This window comes from Talpa occidentalis, unplaced genomic scaffold, assembly GCF_014898055.3.
Source record: "Talpa occidentalis isolate TD23 unplaced genomic scaffold, MPIMG_talOcc4v2.1 talOcc4.7, whole genome shotgun sequence".
NCBI classification, from domain to species: domain Eukaryota; kingdom Metazoa; phylum Chordata; class Mammalia; order Eulipotyphla; family Talpidae; genus Talpa; species Talpa occidentalis.
In genome coordinates this window covers 88,234,990-88,252,135 of record NW_023605083.1, presented here as the reverse complement: position 1 = coordinate 88,252,135, position 17,146 = coordinate 88,234,990, and the positions used below count along the sequence as shown (strand labels likewise).

At 39.5% G+C, this 17,146-nt stretch overlaps 1 protein-coding gene across 4 annotated transcripts in view; it reads left to right on the top strand.

Annotated features, from left to right (window-relative positions):
- Positions 1-17,146, top strand: part of ZZEF1 (zinc finger ZZ-type and EF-hand domain containing 1) — a 111,270-nt gene that overhangs the window by 52,585 nt on the left and 41,539 nt on the right. For all 4 annotated transcript variants that reach the window (XM_037494384.2, XM_037494386.2, XM_037494385.2 and 1 more), the window contains 12 exons: positions 1,066-1,225; positions 3,073-3,194; positions 3,300-3,422; positions 3,857-4,023; positions 4,115-4,196; positions 5,015-5,216; positions 6,243-6,391; positions 8,062-8,302; positions 10,662-10,741; positions 13,253-13,346; positions 14,628-15,093; positions 16,262-16,426. In XM_037494384.2, the coding sequence (XP_037350281.1) occupies positions 1,066-1,225; positions 3,073-3,194; positions 3,300-3,422; positions 3,857-4,023; positions 4,115-4,196; positions 5,015-5,216; positions 6,243-6,391; positions 8,062-8,302; positions 10,662-10,741; positions 13,253-13,346; positions 14,628-15,093; positions 16,262-16,426 (2,051 nt within the window). The remainder of the gene's footprint in view (positions 1-1,065; positions 1,226-3,072; positions 3,195-3,299; positions 3,423-3,856; positions 4,024-4,114; positions 4,197-5,014; positions 5,217-6,242; positions 6,392-8,061; positions 8,303-10,661; positions 10,742-13,252; positions 13,347-14,627; positions 15,094-16,261; positions 16,427-17,146) is intronic.

The window sequence follows — 17,146 nt, the reverse complement described above, 5'->3', positions numbered from 1 at the left end:
CCATTCTGAGGGTTATAGTCATCATTTTCTTGTTTTTCTGTCTAGGTGTCCCTACACAACATGTTTGTTTTTTTTTTTTTTTTTTTTTTTTTTTTTGCTTGCTGTTCACCTTTAGTGCATTCACATGGTGCATAGTCTTCTATGACATGTTTTTCACTCAACAGCATTTTTGAGATTCATGCATTTTGATGTACATACTGTAATTGTAGTCCTGTTTTCACTGGTGCATAATATTCCCTCTGAATATAGCACAGTTGATCCATTTACTTTGGAGAGATAGTTGTTTTTGGTTTGGGGGCAATTATGTAGCAGTTACAATATGAGCCTTTTTTAAAAAAAAAAGATTTATTTATTTATACAAGCACTGGGTACAGTCAGAAGCACGGGAGGGTGAGAGAATCCACCAGAGCAGGGAGCAGAACAGGCAGACTGACAAAGTACACTGCTGAGGGGAGCAGCGGGCACGGCAGGAAAGGTCTACGCACCATGTGGGACTCTTGCCGGTGGCCAGGGATTGAACCGGCGCTGCAGAAGCTGCGGGCAGCCTCGCAGCCCCACGCTCAACTGCTGCGCCACCAGGGAGGGCCCCCCCCCCCCATATGAACCTTTATTGTGGTTCTTATGTATAAGAGTTTATCCCTAGAGGTCAGTTAACTCTTCAAAGAAACTCCAGAGATTAAAGATAATAGAGAGCCTTAGAGGAATGAAGAATCATTTTTTTAAGGAGAAAGAGATTTTTTTAAGACTTAGAGGAAAGAACCAGGGAGAAATGGGATTTAAAGATGTGTGAGAGAACCATACCTTACCTCTGGGGTAAGGTTCTTGAGGGGCAGAGAAAGGTGACATATGGAGTAAACATGATCTGCAAAGCTTTTGAAAAACTAGAGGGAAGGAGTTTTCATAACACCATTTTTTTGGTCACCTGTGGGTTGAAAGCTCTTTCATGACTATTCCCCATTTTCTTAGTGTTTTTGCCAGTGAGTGCTAGCTGCTCTCTTAGAGAATGTCCTGCTGTGTTCTGTGAATGGTCTTGTAAATACTTTTTGTTTATCTCCTGCCTTGTAGTGTGAGCTGTTGATGCTCAATGGGGCCAAAGGGGAGATTGGCTCTGTGCTCTTCTCCCTGTTCTGGTCTGTCCAAGGCAGCCTGCTCTCCTGGTGCTACCTGCAGCTGAAGAGCACTGACAGCGGAGCCAAAGATCTTGCAGTTGACCTTATCGAAAAATGTAAGTTTTAGTTCAAAATGCATGAAAGCAGATAGGTATTTAGGCTTTGACTCTGTTTTCTTCAGTACCTCATTCATTAAATATGGATATGGCTTTCTTTTTTACAAATCAGATCTGTTTTCAAGTTGTTTTCTCCTTCTTAAAATAGAACTCTGTAACATGTCTTTTTGTCCAAAATTTCCTGTCCAAATGTGGTAATGGCCCTAAGTATTTTTATTGTGGGCTTGGGTCATCTCACAGCCAGTACCTCTGCAGTCATGTAGCACTCTTAGATGATGCCCCACTCTTCAGTAGAGTCTGTCATCCTTGTTTGATTCAAGTCACCCTAATAAAAGAAGCCTTAAACTTTTAAAGTCAAAGGCATATGAGCATTGCCGTGACCTTTGCTGCTTCTTGAAAATGCTGATTGATGTCCTATAAGCCCCAGAAAACTAGGAAACTTAACAGGTTCTGAGATATTTCAGTTCCATTAAACTTGGTCTCAGCAGCTGTGACAGTAACATTTATTCTACCATTGATCCCTGCCACCTAACTCTGGAACCATTGGATGGCCCACCTAATGAAGGGCCACTGTAAACAAAGGGAAAGGAAAGCTGGGGCTGGGTGGGTCAGCCATGTGACTTCACTTATAAAAGTGATATCTGCAGCTCATCAGAAAGGACCAAAGGCCAAACAAAAACCCACTCACTTTAAAAGTAAAGTGAGATGAAAGTACTGAGATTTGCACTACTTTTCCTCCCTAGAGGATAACATTTGTTTGACACTTAGTGGTCTCATGGTCTTTTTCACCCCCAAGATAATTTTTTATTGTGGCCATTTTTTCTTACTGATTCTATTAATTTTTTTTTCTTTATGAGGTTACATTTTATGATCCTGTCTATGATTTGGGGTATAGGTTCACACCTGCAGGTGTATGTTGCAACACCACTCCTATCTCCAGAGTAGGCGAAATCCTCCCCAGAGTCAGGCCGCTTCTCCTCTTTGCTTTTCACTCCCATGCTCCCGCTCTGGTAGTCTCAGTTCTACAGTCAGATTTCTCGGGTTTGTTTTGGTTTAGTTTTGTCTGTTCCTTTATTTAATTTCTTTGCATTTCACTTAATGAGTAAAATCATCCAATATTTGTCTTTTTTCTTCTGATTTATTTTGCTTAGCAGTATCCCCTGTGCTTCCATCCATGTTGTAGCAAATGGCAAGATTTCGTCTTTTTTCCAAATGAGTAGTATTCTGTTGTCTCTATATGCCACATCTTCCTTATCCACTCATTTGTCATTGGGCAGTCATTGTTTCTGTAGCTTGGCTATTGTAAATATGCCACAGTGAACATAGGAGACATAGGAATACCAATGTCTCTTCCAATTAGTGTTTTTCTTGGTCTTTTTTTTTTTTTAAACCAATTTTTATTTCCATGCCATGTTTTTTTTTTCTTTTTCTTTTTATAAATTTCTTTCTTTTTTTTTAAGATTTATTTATTTTTATACAAGAACTGGGGTATAGGCCAGAGGTACAAGAGGGTGAGAGGATTCACCAGAGACAGAGTGGGGAACAGAACAGACAGACTGACAAAATACACTGCTGAGGGGAGCAGCGGGCAAGACAGGAGAGGTCTGCCGCACCATGTGGGTTTCTCCCTGGCTGGCCAAGAATCGAACCCACTCTGCAGAGGCTGCAGACAGCTCACAGCGCTGCGCTCAATCCGCTGCACCACCGGGGAGGCCCTTTCTTGGTCTTTTTGATGTGGAATTTTCTCCACCACTTCTGTAACCTTCTCTACCTTTGACCTTAATGTTGACCAAGCAAGTGATATTTCTACCTTGTAAAATATTAATTTTTTTTTTATGTTTTGGTAGATGTGGGACAGTTTCTGGCAAGCATGAGAGTGATTTTGGAATCCCTTTTGTCACAGTATAGTGGAAAAACCATTGTAGAAAAATTATGTAATTCAGTGTTTTCTATGGCAGCTCGTCAACTGGTAAGCAATAGCGGTGGCCGCTTGTAAAGGGCTGGAGGAGGTTGGTGACCTATAACCCTGGGCAATCTGAAGTATGTGCTAAGTGCTTTGTTCATCTTCCTTTAGGTAATCTTTCTGCTGGACTTTTGCACTTTAGACATTTCACACTGCACTCTCTTGAGAGAGTTCAGCTCCCTAACAGAACTGTTGAAGAAGCTCTGCAGTGACCCAGAAGGAGGGCTGAGCAAGGTAACTCAGTGTCATCGTTTGCACCTGCTTAGTATTCCCTCTCAGGAGTGATGTGACCCTACTTAATAACATGTGTCCCTGGGTACAGATCTACACAAATAAATTGCCTCCAGAAAATACCCTTTATTTTATCCAACAAGGATAAATAGCCAGTATGACTTGATTTGGCTTGGAGACACAGAGAAGAAGCTGGACATAGATGAATGTTATCACTTGATAGCATGTGAAGTTATATAAAAACTATATAAATACATAACCATATTGAAGTCTAGAAGAGAAAAATATGATGCAAGGCAGATTAGAAGGGTTGGCATTTAAAAGGATTTGTGGAGGGCTGATACAGTCTGGCTGTGTGGAACACGGTGGAAACATTATACTGCAAGAGGCTAGATGTAGAATGATGAAAACCTTTCTCTCTTGATTTGTTTGTGTAGCTGGATGTCGAGACTTGGCAACAGGAAGAACCTGTGGTGTTGCATACATGGACCAAGGAATCTGCCCACAACTATGAAAATAATTGCCATGAAGCATTTATCTTTGTTAGCCCAGGGGCAACCTATTTTGAGGTGGAATTTGATGAGAGGTGTGAAACTGAAAAAAGGTAATACTCACATGTCTCCCCCACCCCCACCCCAAGTTAATAATGAATCAAAATGGGGAGAAAGAAAGTAATAGCGATTATGCTTTCACAGGTATGATTATCTGGAATTTACTGACTCTAGAGGTGGAAAAACACGCTATGACACAAAAGTTGGCACTGATAAATGGCCCAAGGTGAGTGGTCTTCCCAGGAAGAGATGAAATGCCTACAGAAAGAGTTCTTCTCTCCTTTTGTCAGCCCGCATTGTGCAGTGGCAGTATGGATTTTGAAGGGAAGCGTTGATACAATATTTTTGTAAAAGAAGGGTCTTTATCACAGGTCAGCAAGCTACAACTCCTGCTTTGTAAATAAAGTTTTTTGGGACCCCACTATGCCCAATTTTATATCACTTGTGTTTATATATCCTCTGTAGCTGCCTTGGCACTGCAATGGTAGAGTTGAGTAATTGCAACAGAGACTGCATGACCCAAAAAGTCTAATAATTTACTGTCTGATTCTTCGTAGGAAAGTTTGCCAATCTCTGGTTTATCTCTGATCAATCATCCAGAGTAAATGGGGAGTTGCAATCCTTAGCAAGAAGGGCTGGTGGGTCCAGGAGGGCGGAGACCATGGTGGTGAGAGCCAAGAGTACCCCGCACAACCAGGTCTGCAGGATCTCTGGGGTTGCTTCAGACTGTTAACCTTCATTCTGTTGTCAGTGGTCTTGGTGGGGAACAAAGGAATGGACAAATGTGATCACTGAGTAGGTAGTGGGCAGATGGGCATCGAGGTTTAGGAAACTAATTAGTTTTCTGTCAACTTTGCTTCTTCATAAGGTGCTGATGTCAACTTTCTGTTTTAGTCACCCTACTCTACTTTTAGTAGTTTTGGACCGATAGTGAGACTATAAGCCAAGTTTAAATTTAGATCTTTTGAGTCTTGAACATGTTTACTTACTGAGATGCTGCCTCCTTAAGTCTCTTTTGACTGCATGACTTTTGTTTGTCTCTAGAAAGTGACCTTTAAGACTGGTCCTCGGCTGCAGTTTCTCTTCCACTCTGACAGCAGTAAAAACGAGTGGGGCTACAAATTCACTGTCACTGCCTTTGGCCTGCCTGATGTTGCCGTGTCTTGGGGACTGGACTTACAACTCCTTGTTACCCGGCTGATGGGACGCCTTGCTGCCCAGTGCATGGCGCTCAAATCTGTCCATCGTAAGTCCTCATACCTGTCCCTTCCTATCCCTACAGCCATATTTAAGAGCTTTCTGTAAGTTATCTTTACAATACTAAGGTACTGATAAAATTCCCTTTCAGTTTCTTTTAAACTAAACCAGAATAAAATGTCAGCTTGATACCATTTTCATAAAGTCTTGAGCCAGATTTTAGAATTCATCACATAGGATACTGTGGCTTCCCTCTGTCCAAGGACAAATAGGGAAGGGAGCTGGTTTTCAGCAGCTTTTTTTCACCATTTTTTGCATGTGAATTTTGGTATACTCTGACAAGAAGACAGAAATGTAGAATAAATTGATTTTATATCTTTTTTATGATTTAGCCAAATGTTTATGAGTATGTGAACTTGGATTTTGTCTTAAAATGATTTATTCAACTTAGTTGTTAAATTCATCCAAGAAGCAAGAATTATATAATTAAACTTTCTAGTTTATTTCTTATATAATTTCTTTTTTTTTCATCATGAAAGTAAAATATCAGAAAATTGCATGATGGAAAAATACAGGAGAAAAACCATCCTTAATCCTAACACCTAGATATAACTACTATTAATGTTTTGATTTATTTCCACCTAATCATTTTTTCTATGTCTGTTCATAAGCACATATATGGTAGGTATCTAACTATTTGTTAATAGTCATTAATTTACAAACTGAAAATTTTCACCTAAGTAAGCATTCCTAAGTGACCTCCTCTTACAACGTAGAGATGGTTTATAATCTACTTTCATATGGACCTTATAGATTAGTTATTTCAGAGGTAACTGATACTGAAGCTCTTCGGCAGAATGGCAGTGTTTCAGGACTCCTGTATGGTTTGGGTTCATCTGTGGTATGTGTTTATGTATCAGAGTTACATTCTGGTAGATGTGGGTGAATTCCTCCCAAGTTTTCATAGTGCCCAAGGTTTTTTATAACCTTGGATGGGGGGAGTGGGCATCATTTCAAAGGCTCTCACTGTATTAAGGGAAAAATAGAGCTCACATAAACCTTCTTCTCTTTCCAGAGTTAGGAAGTAACATGGCAGTACCGCAGGCAAAAATGGCTTTAGTCCTAAACTCCCCTTTATGGAAACCTGTCTTCAGGCATCAAATATGTCCAGAGTTGGAAATGGAAGCAAGCTGGCCCACTCACCCACACCAGGATAGTAAAGAGGTATTAAGTCTTCTATTGTTTTTCATTTGGAATGGAAAATGTTTTCTCATATTTTTTATATGAAATTATAAACAGTTGTGTTTATATCTTATCACGCCCACTCAGTTCTCAGCTACTGGAGGGCAAAAACTCTCCCTTGTTCATTTGGTATACCATAGGGGCTGGCATGTAACAGATGTTGAAAAATATTGAATGAATGACTCTTCAGTGCAATATAGTAGGTGCTCAGTAAATCTCTCCTAACGGAGTTATCAAACACATGAATTGAGTCTACTTCCAATTCCTGAGAAGTAAATGACTTATGCTATACTTTTTGTTCTCCATGGAACTGTAGCACATTATTTAGGCTTATAATATTTAAAAAAACTAAACAAGTTTGCCCACTATTTCTTTTTCATCTCTGTTTCGCTCTATCTCTACTTTACTACTTTTCCTCCCTTCTTCCCTCTCTCTCTCCTCTTCCCTTAGTAGTTAATTGCTATATCTAGGGACTCTTCCTCAGTTGCTGTTCTCCTCTACTTCTGTTAAATTTGGTTCCTTCACCCTCTCTTCTTTTGATTCCATGGTAGTCCACTCTCTTACATCTAACTGGTCCATCTGCTTCTGTTATTGACCTCTCTTATTCCCCCTTCTCTAAAGGGCAGGCTTTAGGTCCTCTTCCCTTTCTCCCAGCCCACCAAGACTTCACCCTCTCTCTCTTCTGCTGTCACATCTGTATGAATAATTCCTAAATACCAGTTTCCAGTCCTGGTTCTTCTCCCAGTTTCTAATCGTATACCTCCATATTCCTATTAGGTATCCCCATTTCAGTGTTCTGACTCCCTTTAACTCAAGTGTAAAACCAGAATGTCTCTCTTGACTGCTCACTCCTGTTATTGTCATTGTTGTTTTCTGAGGCATTGAGTCACTGCTTCCTGGCATTACCTTTGTCCTCCCGTTGTTCTCATCCTATCTATCAAGTCAGCAGCAAGCCTATGGCGTCTTCCTTGTGATGTTCATCTCTTTCCATTTCCTCTGTCTCCATCTTTATCCAGGCCCTCATTTTTCACATGTGTTGTAAAGCATTGGTACCTACCAAGTTGTTTTTTTTTTTTAATCACTGCATTATCTTGTCATTCCACTGCCAAGCACCATTAATGACTCCCCGTTGCCCACAGGGTGAAGTTTAAACTCCTCAGTGTGACAGTCAAGGCTCTCTACAGTCTCCTTTCACCTTACCTATCTGACTCTAGTTCCCACCACTCCCCAGCTGAGACTTCAGGCCAGGTCAGTCTCCCCACTGACTCTTAACTTCTACAAATGGTTTTGTTCCTCAGGGCCAAGCCTGCCCAATCTTTAGGGTCCAGTCCCAAGCCCATATCCTCCAGGAGGCTTTTCTTAATTATTTTAACCTGCCAGGAACTCTCTCCTGTGAATTCTCAGCTCTGGGTGTCCCTTCTAGGCATTTGGCACTTGGTAATCTTTTGCTTTATCGTAGTTCTACTTTTAATGTTTTATTGTGTTTACCTTTTTTTTTTAACCCACGTATCTGTTTGGTCTCCCCAAAATAGATTTAAACTTCCTGAGAGTATGCACCGTGTTTTATACTTCTGCTTTGGCCTAGTAGCTGCTCAGTAAACTTTATTTTCTGAATGAATGTGTTAAACATGTTGGTTTGTTGTTGTTCCCAGGTTAAGAACATCCCTGATGATCCCTGCCGCCATTTTCTTCTTGATTTTGCACAATCAGATCCTGCCCAGAACGTCAGTGGGCCATATTCAGAACTTTTCAAAGGATTCATACAGGCATGTAGAAAGCAGGCCCCAAAGACAGATATAGTTGCTGGTTCCACTATTGATCAAGCTGTGAACGCCACCTTTGCTGCTCTGGTGTATCGCACTCCAGACTTATATGAGAAGCTGCAAAAATATGGTAACTTATATTACAGGGAATATTTTTGATCTGAAGGCCAATTGCTAAGTTTTAAGAAAGTCTATCTTAAGTGAAAATTTTAAGATACTTTGAAACATAAACATATTTCTACAACTGTAGGCTTCATCTTGTTAGTCCTATCTTGCCAGTCAGAAGATTGATGACTGATTTATAGTTAGCAGATAGTGGTATATGGCAAGTAGCCTTAAGTTTACTAATAAGCAGGTAATTTGTCTCTATCCAAATTTCTTAGGGAAAACTGCCAAAAAGTTTATTGGAAGAAACCTTACCTTGGGTTATAGTCCCAAGTCAGTAGCACGATGTTGTGCAGCTTCAGGTTAATCAGACAACTTTTCCACATCTTAGTTTCCTTATCTGTAAAGTCTAACATTCTAAGAAATTCCAGTGAAAACCACAGATGTTTAGGTAATTGGATGTGCTGATAATCAAGGAGGAAAATGTAGGTATTAACTCCTGTCTCTAAACTTGCAGCTTCTGTATAGCATCATCCCTGCTCAGCTTTCTTTGTCAACAGCCTGCTCCTCACCATTTCTTTCCTCAGGGCCCCCAGGGAAACCATCTCTGTGTGTTTACTCTGTGTGAGGCCTGAAGCCCAACAGAACCCACAGGAGGGAGAGTTTCTCTCCATTGATAATATCTCAGGGCCAAAACATTTCAAACCCTACATAAAGATGAGGGGTGGGTTTTCTCAGGCACTTCGCAGGGTAGGTGTTCTTTTCATGGTGATCATGAGCAAATGGCTTCCTTTCATTACAGTTGATAATTGACTGTCACTCCTGTTGTTATTGATGTTATTATCACTACTGCCTTTATTGCTGAGTCCTTTAGATCTCATATTGCGGAGTTTATTTTCTGGTTTCTAAAACGTCTTGATTCCTTCAAATCTTAATATCTCTGTTAAGAAGCTGCTCAAATAAATAAAACATTATTTTAGGAAAGAATGATTTATGAAAAAAACTGTCATATGCAATAGTGTATCTTTTATAGTTATGGGGACAAGGTGACATGTATGGCTTTGGGGGAAAAAGTAAATATTTTGTAATCAAATTATAGTAAGAGGATTAGGCAGCCTTTGTTACATGTGGGGACTTGCAATAGAGGGATAAGTCATGTGATTTAAAAGCTGAGAAATGGATGGTTCCCTGGGAGTGAAGAGTTTCTCCATATCCTTTCCAAGTTATGTTCAGATATCATCCATAATTTGCAGTAGAAAAACACACAAACTAAAACTAGAAATATGTCCTCGAATGCACATTGTATCTAGATCACCAGCCATTGTTGCTTTGAAGAAGGTGTAGTTTGTCTCAGTTCTATCTGTCCCTGTCTTTAAATAGATTGTTCATGGATTCTTCAAGACTGAGCCACTTTGAGAGTGATCTTTGTCTGAATAATCTGCTCATCTTTGTCTAAAATTGGTCACCCTTTTGGGTTAGAAATGTTTTTCAATGAGGCTAGTTTGAAGGAGCAATGTGTAAATTTAAGACTATGAGCTGCTTGAGGGCACAGGCCTTGTCTGTTTTTCTCAGCATTGTATTCCTATTGTGTAGTATATAGAGCCTGGCACATTCTAGCTGGTCAGGAAGTATTTATGGTATTTATTATTGGTTCAGCAGAAAGCTTCACACTGTTCTAGTATATTATCCTTTGTCTTTTTTTAGATGAAGAGAAAGGCCAGGCCTCATAGGTCTTTCTTTAAAAAAAAAAAAAACAAAACCAAAAAATCAACTTTTTTGTTATTTTTCTAATTTAAAAAAATTACTCATTGTTTTAGACATGTAGAAACTTGAAAAGTACAGAAAACCTTAAAATAATTATCAACTACTGTCTCACCACTTAGAGAACACCTCTATTTATGTTTTTCTATGTATCTACCTAGCCTTTTACCTAGGTAAATTTATATCTCCATCACACATAGATAGATATCTCCTTCATGGTTTTAATATATATACTCCTGTTAAAAATAAGGTAATTTTGTTTATACTGTTTCATAACCTGCCTTTTTTACTTACTATATGCCTTGAACTTTTTTCCATATCAGTAATTATTTTTCACTCACTTTTAATACTTTTAATATTTTACTCTCTTTAATAGTATATTGATTTCAAAAATTGTTAGTTTGAAAAAAAGATTAGTTTGACATATTACATAGAATCCATTGTAGGTGTTTGTGGCTATTGGTATTTTTCCCAGGCTTCTTTTACCACACACAATGTATGAGTGTCAGGGAAGGACTTTTTTTGTGTGTGCTTTTAAGAGATGTAGAAGCTACTTAGTACTTAGTGTTGCAGTAGCGAATTGTGTTAACTGTATGTAATCTGTTCATATTTCTTTTCCCCAGTATACAGTGGGGGCAAGACAGCCTTGAGTGAGGAGTTTGCACAGGTGTATTCCTTGGCAGATGGAATTCGAATATGGATGGTAAGATTTTCCTTTGCATGTGATTTTTGCGTATTTTGAGTTTTTCCACCATTATATCATGGAATTAAGGTAAGTACCCTTTTTCCAAGATTGTAACTATGAATTTTTTTAAACTAAAGTTTAGGGACATGAATAGGTATGAAATAATTTAAAACTTTTGAAATCATAATTTGGTGATTGTTGAGAATGTTCAGTGTAGGAAGGGTTCAATTCAGCCTCCCATGTATCCTTCAGTATCCCCAAAAACCACTCTGTGGACTCTCTTAGACTGGGAGGAAAAGCATTGCTTTATATCCTGTGCAGCCATTGATGGTTTTAATCAGGGGAGAGGTCTAACTTTAGAAAAGTAGTTTTGCAGGCCTCCCCTGGTGGCGCAGTGGTTGAGCACTGGGCTGTGAAGCTGCCTGCAACCTCTGCAGCACCGGTTCAATCCCCAGCCACCAGCGAGGGTCCCACATGGCGCGCAGACCTCTCCTGCTGCGCCTGCTGCTCCCCTCAGCAGTGTATTTCGTCAGTCTGCCTCTTCTGTTCCCTGCTCTGGCTCTGGTGAATTCTCTCATCCTCCCGCACTTCTGACTATACCCAGTGCTTGTATAATTAAATAAATCTTTAAAAAAAAAAAAAGTGGTTTTGCAGCACTGTTTGTGACAGCAGTGCACTAGAAGAACTGTATGTCCATCAGTAGGAGAAAGAACAAAAAGATTGTTATATTGCTATGGATATTGCAGTGTAGTATAAGTATCATTCTATTTTACAATGAAAATGAATGAAACAGTGTGTGTATGGGGAAGATGGTTCTCACAAAGGTGATTAGCAGGGAAAAAAAGCAAGTTACAGAAGAATGAGTGATGTATATGATGCTCATACAAAGTTTAAACATGAGCCAAATATTTGTTACATACATAAACATGTAGTGAAATTACACAAATGTGGAAGTGATAAATGCCAAATTCAGGAGAATTATTTTTGTTTCTTAGACATGAAGATGAATACTTACATATTAGTATTATTTTTATGTATTCACATGCATCTTAAATATCATATAATAATTGAGAAAAGAATCTTTAACTGAGAGGAAAAGGAGATTGAAAGCAGGAAATGAATTGTGGTCATTCGATGAGGGTGGCTTTTGCTACCTAGGAGACAAAACATTTAGACTTTATGGTTGATTTGAGTGTAACTAGGAGGGTGGAGCTCAGACCTGCTGTCATGTTTTTGGTTGGGTGACTTGCTGGGTCATACAAGCACTGACCAGGACAGGGAAAAATGGTTTTGGATCTGGGAGCAGGAAGTAAGTTCAGTTTGGGACATATTGAGTGTGAGGACATCTGGGTTATCTGAGACAATTAGCTGGGGAGATTTTAGTACATGTAAAAGAATCTAAATGGCTGATAGTTCCTGGAAATGTCAAGGCAGAGATGAGGATCACTTCAAATCACTGGTAATGGTGTTTCTAAAATGTCTGAATTTGTCCAGGAACTGATAGTCATGGACAGAATCCACAATGATTAGAGTACAGTTAGTGCCCAGTATACCTTGGGTAGATAGATGGGAACCAAAATAGATAAGATCTCTCAAAAGAAACTGATAGACATCAGTATCAGAATGGTAGAAGGAGAATCAGAAAAGTATTGACTGAGAAACCAAGGCAGTTGCAGCAGTTTAAGAAAAAGTATATCTAATAAAGTCAGCTGCCACAGACAGTTAAGTGAAAAGGCAAGATATCTCAGTAAGATATTGTCATTGCCTGGACAAAGGCACCATTCTTTGCCTGGCAGGCTCAGTGTCCCTCTCAGGGTAGAAAAAAAATCAAATTCTGGTCCAGTTTGTGGAGCAAATAGGTGTGTGACCCTAACAAAACCCTTTCTTTTTCTTTTTTTTTCAGATTTATTTATTTATGCATACAAGAGCCGTGGTGTAGGCCAGAGGTGTGAGGGGCGGGGGTAGGGGTGGTGAGAGAATTCAACAGAGACAGAGTGGGGAGCAGAACAGGCAGATCTACTGAAATACACTGCTGAGGGGAGCAGCAGATGAGACAGGAGAGGTCTGCTGCGCCATGTGGGTCTCCTCCCTGTTTGTCTGGGGAATCAAACTCGTGCTACAGTGGCTGGCAACAGCTTGATAGCGCTGTCTTTAACTCCTGTGCCACCAGGGAGGCCCCAAAACCCTTTATTTTTCTAGAGTTCAGCTTCTTTATCTGTGTGTCACCTTTAGATAAGAACCCCTCCAGTATCAATATTCAAGAATCTTTTAAACAATTAGTTCATGGGTACAGACTCCTCCCAAATAACACACAGTTGAAAAGAAAGCTAGTTTTTCACAGCTTCAAAGCCTGGATTGTGCCTAAGACAAAAAAAAGCAGCTCAGTCCTGTGTCCTCACTAGCTGGGCAATAACTATAATGTAATGGTCTCCATGATCTCAGCGCTGTGTGCTTTGGAAGTAGTTTGCTATGGCTGTTCTTGCTGCACTGTATGGACAATATAATATGTGGTTCAAATCCTCCCCCCAGCTAGAGATGAAGCAGAAGTCCCTGGTGAGCCTGGGGAATGAGGCAGAAGAAAAACACGTGTCGGAAGCATCAGAGGCGAACCCTGAGATCCTGGGTGAGTGTGCCGACTTCAGCTGTCATTCCTGGGCCTTTTGTGTCATTTCATAGAAAACGTCTTCTAGATTATTTTAGTTAAAACTGTACTGCTCTATGAAATGTAACAAAGGCAACAAATGTAGTTTTTAACTATCTATCACAAAGAGAAAAAATTCCAGAGAGGAATAATTGTTCATTGACTTCATCCGGATGGGACATCTTTCTAATTCTCTTAGGAGGCCATCAGGTGATTTTTGAGCTGTCTTTGTTTTTAAAGTGTGCTCATTGAATATTCAACGAAATTAAGGAAATTACTGTTAATTTTTAAATGCTATCATGGTTATATTATTTTTAAAACTTTTTTTTTTTAGAGAAATATGCTGAAGTTTTAACTGATGAAATAACATGTTTCCTGGGATCTGCATGTAGATAATCTAGGGGATGGTTGGGGATGAAACAAGATGGCCTTGGTTTGATAACTCGAAGCTGAGTGAGGACTGTATGTTTGAAAATCACCCCAGTTAAACCTTTTTTATTTTATTTTGCTTTATATATTTTTTACATCATTTTTCATTTTTGCACAATGTGTGCATTTTCATCTTATTTATGTTCCCCATACAATTCCCACCCCCCCTTATTTTGACCCAAATCCCTCCTCCTCTACCCCCACCCCTTAGTGTGTCTCTGGTTTATAGTTGCTTGTCCATTTTGATTTTTACTTGATTATAATTAGTCTTTTTCCTGGTCCCTTATTTTGGTTTTCTAAATTCCTGCTATGAGTGAGACCATATGGGATTTTTCTTTTTCTTTCAGTGAAATCACTGAGCAATTCCACTCCTAGGTATTTACCCAAAGGACACAGAATCATTAATTTAAAAGGGCATCTGCACCCCTATGTTTATAGGAGCACTATTTACAATAGCTAAGCTATGGAAACAATGCAAATGCCCAAAAATAGATGACTGGATCAAGAAGATGATGTGGTACATATACACAATGGAATATTACTCAGCAATCAAAAAAGATAAACTCATGCAATTTGCAGCAGCATGGATGGAGCTGGAAGGGATCATGCTAGCAGTTAAACCTTTTTTAAAGTGTGCTGACTATGCTGAAGAAATCTTGGTTTATGGATTGAAATAAAATTTGATTCTGTGGTATATGTGTATATCACTATATTAGTAGAACTATTTCTCGTCCTAAGTTGTAAATGTAAGTAAATTATTTTCCTCTCTGAAAGTAGGCATTAAAGTGTAATTTTGACATTTTCCCCATTATCTTTCTTGCTTTTTCAATTTAGCAAAAGAATGTATTCAGAAAAGTCTTCTATTACTAAAATTTTTGCCGAAAAAAAGTATAAGTTCAAAAGAAAGCTGTGAGAAGTCATTGACTACAGATGAAACTGATCACCTGCAGCCACTTGACAAACGCCAGAGGACAAGCTCTGTGGTGGAAGAGCATTTCCAAGCCTCAGGATCTCCCACAGAAGCAGATCCCTCTGGAAACAGGAGTCCTGGCTTGGATGTCCAGCAAAATCTGCCACCCAGCCTTAGCCCTCCTGCCACGGAAGTGTCCTCTGCCACCACTGAAGAGCCCTCGTCACCTTCTACACCCACTCGGCGGCCTCCCTTCAGCCGAGGGCGACTCAGGCTTCTCTCCTTCCGATCCATGGAGGAAGCCAGACCAGTGCCCACAGTAAAAGAGAAATACCCAGTGCTAAAGGATGTGATGGAATTCATTAAAGATCAGTCACTCTTGCATGAGAGGTGAGCCTAACAGGCATTACTTTCCTAGTATTTCCTTTTTTCAGACTTTAGGTAGACAGTCTGTTCAAAGACGAAGTTCATATAAAAATGAGCAACAGTACATGAAGGATAATCAAGACTTATTTGAGAATGTCTAAAGAAAAAAAATCTGTGATTTAAAAGAAAATATTTAAATTTAATATTTGTACATTATATTATGTAAATTATGTCACTATAATGTACTTTTTTTTTAAAGCAAAGATTTATTTATTTATGCGTGTAAGAGCTGGGGTACAAGCCAGAGATGTGGGGGGGGTGGTGAGAGGATTCACCAGAGACAGAGTGGTGAACAGAACAGGCAGACTGATGGAAATACACTGCTGAGGGGAGCAGTGGGCGAGACAGGAGAGTTCTGCCTTGCCATGTGGGTTTCTCTCTGGCCGGCCTGGGATCGAACTTGTGCTACAGAGGCTGTGGATTGCTTCATAGTGTGGTGCTCAACCCCTTGAGCCATGAGGGAGGCCCTATAATGTACTTTTAAGATTTAAAAAAAAAGAAAAATTTCCGTTGGTAGATACCCCTTAATAATTTGTCTTATTTTAACCCTGGGAGAAATTTAGTATTTGATGTTTTCTGACAAAATTATTTGTCAATGGGCCTACATATATGGAGGTATTGTCCTAAGAATTAAGATTTTGTCTCTATAAGGAGGTAAAGATATAAGAATACCTTTTTTTTTTTTAGATTTATTTTATTTATGCATACAAGAGCTGAGGTATAGACCAGAGGTGTGGGGTGGAGTGGGGTGGGGAGGCGTGTGTCACCTCCCTGGCTGGGGATCGAACTTGTGCTGCAGTGGCTGTGATAGCTTCATAGTGCTGAGACTTAACCCTTTGCGCCACCAGGGAGGCCCAGAATTCCTTTTTAATTAATTAATTTTTAATATTGGTTAGTGGGCTTCTGAGTATGTGGTGTGGACTGATTGGTAATACTGCTGATCAATGACTGAAAGTTACTACTTTCAGGACAGGCACTGCTGTCCTTTCCGAATGATATTTTGAATACCTCACAACAATATATATCATTTTTATATTACATGGCATCAGAACTTGGGTGGAGGGTATATTTTTTTTTTTGTCTCAGAGCTCAAGAGTTTTCTGGGTGTTCCTGACTTGAGTTGTGTCTCCAGTGTTATAAAGGTCCTTTCCCTGAAGAAAGCCCAAGCCCAGAGCATCCTTGAAGCCCTGAGAATAATTCAGTATTGTTCAGAATCCCTTGGACAGCCTCACTGCTTCCACCCGTCTTATATACTTTTCCTGCTGGAACTTCTGACCTGCCAGAAAGAGTTTACTAAGTAAGTACAGATTACAAATCTGCAAGGAAGACAGAAAGAGATTGTTGAAAGAAATCTAATGGTCTCTAATCAATACCTCCCTCATTTCCCTGTGAGATACAAATTTACATTTCTGGTTAATTCATTCTTTTATCCAAAGGAAAAATGGGTTCTGTTCTTTCAGTAAGTACCAAGAACATATGGTTTATTCTTTCTGATGAACTTACCAACTCTGTTATACCAGACAATGAGAATTATATTCTACATAACACAGTTATCATTTGGTTTCTGGATGCTGTGAGCTAAATTTAACGTTCATTTACAATAATGTTGTTAATGTAAGTACCTCACGGTTGTTCTAACAGCCACTCAATAAATATTTTTCAAATGTTGACAATGTCAGACATTATTCTAGGTGTTGTGTACATAGCAGACAAGGCAGACAGGATCTGCGATCTGTTGGAGTTTTATTCTTTTGCGGACAGACAATAAAAAATAAATTAAAAATATCAGACAGTGATATTGCTATGTGATGATTTCATACAGAGTGACCTATTTTGGGTGGTCAGTCAAGAAAGGCTGAGGAGATGACAGGTAAAAGAAGAGCTAAGATCACAGGGAAGAGTACTGAAGGTAGAAGGAACAGCACGAAGGTCCTTGGATGGAGGATTAACCCAAAGAAGTGTGTCTGAGTAAGAGGGGGTGCAGGAAGAGGTAAAGTCAGAAAATAGGGCAGGACCC